This window comes from Coregonus clupeaformis, chromosome 7, assembly GCF_020615455.1.
Source record: "Coregonus clupeaformis isolate EN_2021a chromosome 7, ASM2061545v1, whole genome shotgun sequence".
NCBI lineage: Eukaryota > Metazoa > Chordata > Actinopteri > Salmoniformes > Salmonidae > Coregonus > Coregonus clupeaformis.
The window spans coordinates 32,231,278-32,239,189 of record NC_059198.1 but is presented as its reverse complement, the minus strand read 5'-3'; the positions used below and the strand labels follow the sequence as shown (position 1 = coordinate 32,239,189).

Sequence of the window (7,912 nt, the reverse complement as noted above, 5' to 3'; positions counted from 1 at the left end):
GGTGGCAACAGTGCAAAATGTGATAGGCTCGTGCATGGCCAAAACTAAGGTGAAAGGTTACCAAAACGTCGACAAACACGCTAGCTAGCTAGCCGCGTAGGCTACTTGGTTCTCTAAAATGGCAAAAATACAGTTGTTGAGAGTTTTTCTCAACCAGCGTTTAACAGCAGCTGCTGAGGAGATATTTGGGGCTGTTGCGAAAACGATAGCAGAGTATCAGGAAGAAGTTTATCGTTCAAAAGAGGAGAACGGCCGTCTACAGAGGCAGCTTGATATCGTTCTCAAACCACCAGAGATACAATTACATAGGACAGGTTTGTCACTATTACGTTTGACCGTTGACATTAATATTATGCGACATTGGCAATCTTTTTTTATTAAATCTGAGCACGAAACACATGTCTTGCTGAAAGACACATTTTGTATTACGTTTCATACATATAAATGTAATTATTTTCTCATCGTCAGCTTTGATATTTTTGTTTAATCCTTTCTCCTTCTCTCCAGACCTCCAGCAGCTCTCTCTCACTGTCTTCGAAGAGGAGGTTCCCCCTGAACAGCAACACTGTGAGCAGGAGTGGAGCCCCAGTCTGGGGCAAGAAGACCCAGAGCCCACACAGATTAAAGAAGAACAACAGGAGCAACACAGGACCAGTCAGGAGGAAGAGTTTCATAATGACTTCTTCATAATTAGCTCAAATGACTGTGTGAAAAGTGACTATGATCAGGAAGATGACTCATGTCAGCCCTCACATCTTTACCAAACCCAAAGTGAGGAATATGGACAGGGAGCCTCTCTACCTAGCACCTCATTGGAACAGATCAAAGCTGAACCTGATGGAGAGGGCTACAGAGTATTAGAACTAAGGAGTGACTCTCAGCCCCTCTCTGCAGTAAATCCAGACTGTTCTCCAACCCCAAGTGAATACAGGGAAGGTGTCAATGAAGAGGAAAAAGAACCTCGGATTAGGTTTAAAGCACTCAAATCAAAGAAAGCACAGAAAATAACAAGCCAAAGCTCTGGTATCTGGAAAAAAGGAAGGAAATCCACAGAGTCATCCCATCTGAACCCACACAGTCAACGCCTTACTGCTCCCTGTTGGTGTGGTGTGTGTGGAAATAAATGTTACTCTGTGAGTTTTTTAATAAAACATACACGAGAACACACAGAGGATATAGGCCTAGATTGCCTTTGCGGTGTCTGTGGAAAACACTTTGAGTCCAAAGAAATTCTGATAGACCATCTTCAAACTCACATGAAAAATCTTTTTTGTCACTTATGTGGTCAATGTTTCAACTGGACTAGTAATCTGAAAAGACATATGATGATTCACACAGGGGAAAGACCCCATCGGTGCAGTGACTGTGGCAAAGGCTTCAGGTCGAGTGATTGTCTGACAAAGCATAGGAGGATTCACACAGGGGACAAACCGTTTCCTTGCCCGGTTTGCCACCGTGGTTTTAACAGACGAGATAACCTGAAAGTGCATATGAGAGTTCACACAGGGGAGAGACCGTATATGTGTTCTGAATGCTATAAATGTTTTGCCACGTTAACTTCCCTGAATAAGCACCAGACAATGCACAATGAGGAACGACCGTATGTGTGCACTGATTGCGGTACGCGCTTCAAAGCGCTTGAATCCCAAAGAAGGCACATGAAGAGTGTTCACAACAAGAAGGAGAATACAACATGACAGTGCCTTGTATGGGTTACGGTATCAGATAGAAGATTGAGGCACATTCTAACCAAATTGTAACTGCCATTGGACAGGAGAACAGCCCTTCAGGACAGATGCATTGCATTATGGAATCAGCGCAGTAGTTACCATTACTTGTTAGTTACCATTAGCCGTTAGTTCGTTTACCAACCGCATATAGTAGACATCAGAGGTTATTTATGTGCTTGTGTTTTATAAAGCGGCGCATTCTGTAACTTGTTGACAGCCGAACTTACTAAATCTACCGTGGGACGCATTTAATTGACTGGTAGGCTGGATCCGGCCTAACCCAAATCCAGGCCTGTGCAAACCCAACCACAGAACTGATCTGTATAGATTAGATCTAATGTTGACCTGTTATGATGGGAATGAAAATAATCTTCTCCACGTTCTGTATAAAGTTTGCATTTTTGTTCTCAATCTCAACTAGTCAGTCATTTGTGTGCTATTCTGCTTTTCTCCATTCGAATTGGTGATTATTGAGAGACTTCCATGGTATGTTTGGCCTTTGACTGTGATGCTGCAGACTGAATCTACGCTATTATCTGCAAGGTTCTGAACATTTTACATGACTGTATACACCCTAGGACATTCTTCAAAAAGGACTCGGCATGAATTCAAAATGAGAAGCAATAGAATTTCAACCAATCATGTATTTTTTATTGGATATCTATTAACAAGAATTACACTGACAACTTCGTGCTGTTCAAAACAAGAAGTTTCACATAATGCTGCATTCTCGCCTGCAGCTCAGCGTAAAATACATAAATTGGCTGAAAAATATGACTATACAGTATATCACATATATCCTATAACATTTGCAAGAGATTCGAGATTCTGATACGGTGGTGCTGTTCCAGGTATTCTGTTTTTTCAATGGGGATGCACATCTCGGAAGATAAAAACACATGGCTTTATGAGATCTGATCATCTGCGCAACATGACTGCAATAAACACGACCTGGAACGGACCCATTTTCCACACTAACTTCACCTCCCTGAGCATGACAAAGTTGTCAGGAATTGCTTGGCTCATTACACTTTCACACAAAGACAAACAGAAACAACAATAACAGACAATGATAAATAAACAACAAAAAACTATGAACAAAGATTGTGTTTATATCAACCCCTGCAAAAACAACTTGCAATCTGTCATCTCTGTACTGCAGCTCAACCTATCGCATCTCCAGATATTCCACATTTGATCCTCAACTATCTTTTCCTGCCTCCCTCCCTCCTTCCTGTCTTTCCTTCCTTGATCCTCTTTTCCCGTTCCCTTCCCTAGATCTCCTCTCCCCTTCTCCCCCGCTAGTCCCAGACCCTTTTGGAGTTGTGCGCTGTCGACTCTGGATCAGGTAGAAGTAGTCTTCGTGTGGGCTTATGGGGCTGGTCACGGGAGGCGTATGGCTAGGGGGCTGATGCCTCTGTGCTCCCCGATGAGGAGACACCGGTCTTGGTTGAGGATCTCTCTGTGCTCCCATGTGAGGTGTGGCTGTCTGGATCCTCCAGCTGGGTTAGGAGAGGAGGGTCTGGAGTGGGGCTGCCTAGGGGAATCCCGGTGAGGGGATGAGGGTCCAGAGATATGGTCTTCCTTGGGGACCAAGTTGAGGTTGAGGATAGGGTTCTTCCTGGGGTTAGGCTCAGAGTGACCACCAGAGCCTCTCCTGGGGGTCCCAAATCGAGGAATATTTCTGGTAAGGAGCATGGCAGTTGGTTGTCGGCCTTGCGTCCTTGAGTGACAGAAACTGAAAACTAATTGTGATGTGAATTCTATTGCATTCTTAGTTCTATAATTGCATTCTGTAACTGCCTTTATGAGTTCCCAAATGAGTAATTACAAATGAGTAATCAACACAGTCTTGTTGGGTGACGTTTTACTTGTTGACCCCAATACTGACATACTGTATGACCACACTCTTCTATCAAGCAGACTGTCGCCAACATCACGCATGAGCTTACCTGTTGTGGAGTGAAGCACAAGGACAATCTCAATGTTACCTTTAGGGAGAAAATATCACAGTTATTGTCATTAAAAAACAATACAGACAACAATACAGCTATTCTTTCAGAGTTCAAGCGTTGAGTAAAGCAAGCATGGAATAAACGGATTTAATCATGCTTTAAAATACAAGCGCCTGATGGTAGGAATGTATAAGAAGCCAAGTGAACAAATGAACATGCATCCATAATCAATAGACATCTGTTTATCAAAATGAGAATGAAAATATAATGAAAATGAAATATAAGAAAACATGAATATATTTTCTTGAGCTCAGCTGTTGCGTAGTGACTTGCCTACCTACCACACATATGAATACCTCTGTATTTGTTTTCCTTTTTGTTTCAAATGTGTATGTTTTTCCTTTATGTGATGTTATCCCACAAAAGCAATAAACATTTCAAGTGAATATATTTACTTGAGCTGGGGGATCCTGTATGGTCTTGTAGTCAGAGCCAGGGCTGAAGGAGGCTGATCTTGGTGGATCTCTCTGGGAGTCTGCTGGTTCAGGAATGGCCTGTGTGGGAGAATCTGGTCTAGAGTAGGCCTTCCTAAGTGTGAGTGGAGTCCCTTCAGTCAGGATGATCTTTTATTTTTGGGGGGAATTTTATGGGGTGTGGAACACCACGGTGGCACATCTGCCTTGGAGCCCTGACAGAAAATAGAGAGGATGGATGACATCATTAACACATCACTGCTGTTGCTTTGTGCTCTAACCTAGGGGGCGGAAACTCTTTCTGTAAAAGAGAATATGTATAATTAAATTGAGGGTTCATGTAAATTGTCATAATAAAACATATTTGGTAGCGGAATAACATTTGGGGAAATCGGGTCTAGACATCATTTTTTGGTGGTGTATTTAATATGGGCCCTGGGGGGAAAAGGTTGGGAACCCCTGTTCTAACAGAGTAAGTTCTAGATTATTGCAGAATTCCAAATCAAGCATAGCACCAACTCCCTTGGCACTCCTGTGTATGTGAGAGGATTTGACAGGTTTTTCATGTAGTTTTTTCTGGGGACAATTGTGTGGTTAAACAGTACAAATACAACCTACCCAGATCGATCAATATGGCGAGACACAATTATAGGGATAAAGTGGAGGAGCAATTCAGCGGGTCGGATATGAGGCGTATGTGGCAGGGGCTTCTAACGACCACGGATTACAAAAAGAAAGCCAGTCATGTCGTGGACACCAACGCCGCCCTACCGGACGAGCTAAACACCTTTTTCTCACACTTCGAGCAAAATGACTCTGAGGTGCCGAGGGGAGCCCCTGAGGACAACGAGGGCTACGTGCTTACGGTGTCCACGGAGGACGTATGGAAGTCATTAAAACATGTTAACCCTCGCAAGAGTGCCGGCCCAGACTGCATCCCTAGCCGCGCCCTCAGCGCATGTGCAGACCAGCTAGCTGTTGTGTTTTCGGACATTTTCAATCTCTCTAGCTCAGGCCGTTTTCCCCACCTGCTTCCTCCCAGTGCCCAAGAAAGGGAAAGTAACTGAACTGAATGACTACCAACCCGTAACATTCACTTCTGTCAATCATGAAGTGCTTCGAGAGGCTAGTCAAAGACTACATCACCTCCTCCCTCCCCGACACTCTCGACCCTGTCCAATTCGCCTACCGCCCGACAGATCCACGGACGACACAATCACCATTGCACTGCACACTGCCCTCACCCACCTGGACAAGAGGAATGCATACCATAGTGCCCTCTAAGCTCACCACAATGCTCACAGCTCCGGGACTGAACTCTTTATGCAACTGGGTCCTGGACTTCTTGATGGGCTGACCCCAGGTGGTGGAGGTAGACAACATTACCTCCTCCACACTGATCCTCAACACGAGGGCCCACAAGGGTGTGTCCTCAGTCCCCTCCTGTACTCCCTGTATACCCACGACTGCGTGGCCTCACACAGTTCCAACTCCATCATCAAGTTCACTGACGACACAAAAGTAGTAGGCGTGATTACCAATAACGACGAGACAGCCTACTGGGAGGAGGATGGCACTCTGATGGTAGAGTGCCAGGTAAACAACCTCTCTGTCAACGTCAGCAAAACAAAGGAGCTGATTGTGGACTTCAGGAGCAACAAAGCTGGGCACGGCCCCATACTCATCAACGGGGGGTGGGGGGAGAGAAATTGAGAGTGGGAGGGAGAGAGGGAGAGAGAAAGAAGACAGAAAAATCAATACTAACTTTTCCAAGATGAATAGAAAGCACTACTTGCAGCTGTTTGTCTGTGCATTCGGAAATTATTCAGACCCCTTGACTTTTTCCACATTTGGTTACATTACAGCCTTATTCTAAGATGGATTAAATTGTTTTTTCCCCCTCAGCAATCTACAAACAATACCCCATAATGACAAAGCACAAACAGGGTTTTAGACATTTTTGCAAATGTATAAAAATAAATAAATATCGGAAATGTTACATTTACATAAGTATTCAGACCCTTTACTCAGCACTTTGTTGAAGCACCTTTGGCAGCGATTACAGCCTCGAGTCTTCTTGGGTATGATGCTACAATCTTGGCACACCTGTAATTGGGGAGTTTCTCCCATTCTTTTCTGCAGATCCTCTCAAGCTCTGTCAGGTTGGATGTGGAGTGTCGCTACACAACTATTTTCAGGTCTCTCCAGAGATGTTCCATCGGTTTCAAGTCCGGTCTCTGGCTGGGCCACTCAAGGGCATTCAGATACTTGTCACGAAGCCACTCCTGCATTGTCTTAGCTGTGTACTTAGGGTCGTTGTCCTGTTGGAAGGTGAACCTTTACCCTAGTCTGAGGTCCTGAGCGCTCTGGGGCAGGTTTTCAACAAGGATCTATCTGTACTTTGCTCCATTCATCTTTCCCTCGATCCTGACTAGTCTCCCAGTCCCTGCCGCTGGAAAACATCTCCACAGCATGATGCTGCCACCACCATGGTTCACTGTAGGGATGGTGCATGGTTTCCTCCAGACGTGATGCTTGGCATTCAGGCCAAAGAATTCAATCTTGGTTTCATCAGACCAAAGAATCTTGTTTCTCATGGTCTGAGAGTCCTTTAGGTGCCTTTTGCCAAACTCCAAGTGGGCTGTCATGTGCCTTTTACTGAGGAGTGGCTTCCGTCTGTGTCACGCCCTGACGTATGGAACTCTTGTATGTTGAGTCAGGGTGTGGAGATCTATGTGATGCATTCTATGTTTGTATTCTAGGTATTGTGTTTCTATGTTTGGCCGGCTGTGATTCCCAATCAGAGACAGCTGTCGCTCGTTGTCTCTGATTGGGGATCATACTTAGGTAGCCCAGTTGCCTACTATGTTTGTGGGATCTTGTTCTGTGTATAGGCTTGTATTGTGTATAGCCTTGGACTTCACGTTACGTTGGTTTGTTGTTTTGTTTTGTGTTTAGTATTAAATAAACATGTTCGCATACCACGCTGCACCTTGGTCTGACCCGTCTCTCAACGATCGTGACAGTCTGGCCACTTTACCATAAAGGCCTGATTGGTGGAGTGCTGCAGAGATGGTTGTCCTTCTGGAAGGTTCTCCCATCTCCACAGAGGAACTCTGGAGCTCTGTCAGAGTGACCATCGGGTTCTTCTTCTATCAAGTTGGAGAAACTGAGCTCAATTTCGAGTCTCATAGCAAAGGGTCTGAATATAATATTTTTTATATAAAAACCTGTTTTTACTTCGTCATTATGGGGTATTGTGTGTAGATGGATGAGGGAAAAAAATTATTTAATCAATTTTTGAATAAGGCTGTAACGTAACAAAATGTGGAAAAAGTCAAGGTGTCTGAATACTTTCCGAATGCACTGTATTTGCATTTTCAGTATTGTACCACCCTTAGCGGCATCATAAAAACCCAGAAACATCCGGTTTTCAGGGATAGAGTATCTTCAACCTAACTTCCTTTTCCCCTGAAAACCAGATGTGAGGACCCCGCTCAGGCATTTCTTAGGTTAGTTAGGTTAGTACAGTACTGACCGGAGGGTGTAATAGTGGTGTGTTTGGGGGTAGAGGGAGTGGTCATTCAGCCATTTTGTCACAGTGACTCACTACCCAAACCAGACGCAACTGGTTTCAAGTGGCCAAGAGACGTCATGTGATCTTCTACTGCTATCTAGTGGAAGAAATGCGAATCAAACAGAGGACATAAGGGTAGGTAACAACACATCTGCCGCTGATCCTTAACACGGGGAC

The 7,912-nt window shown here is 44.4% G+C and overlaps 1 protein-coding gene across 1 annotated transcript; it reads left to right on the top strand.

Annotated features, from left to right (window-relative positions):
* Nucleotides 1-11: 11 nt before the first annotated feature.
* On the top strand, nt 12-4,363 carry LOC121569757 (zinc finger protein 391). The gene is made up of 2 exons (XM_041880931.1): nt 12-314; nt 508-4,363. Exons 1-2 carry the CDS (start codon nt 119-121, stop codon nt 1,695-1,697), a joined length of 1,386 nt encoding a protein of 461 aa, XP_041736865.1. The 5' UTR covers nt 12-118; the 3' UTR covers nt 1,698-4,363.
* Nucleotides 4,364-7,912: the final 3,549 nt, after the last annotated feature.

Bases quoted from the DNA above. Each gene is read 5' to 3' on its own strand.
- LOC121569757 (XM_041880931.1), top strand. From the start codon at position 119: ATGGCAAAAATACAGTTGTTGAGAGTTTTTCTCAACCAGCGTTTAACA. The intron at 315-507 runs GTTTGTCACTAT...CCTTCTCTCCAG, and splicing joins GATACAATTACATAGGACAG to ACCTCCAGCAGCTCTCTCTC.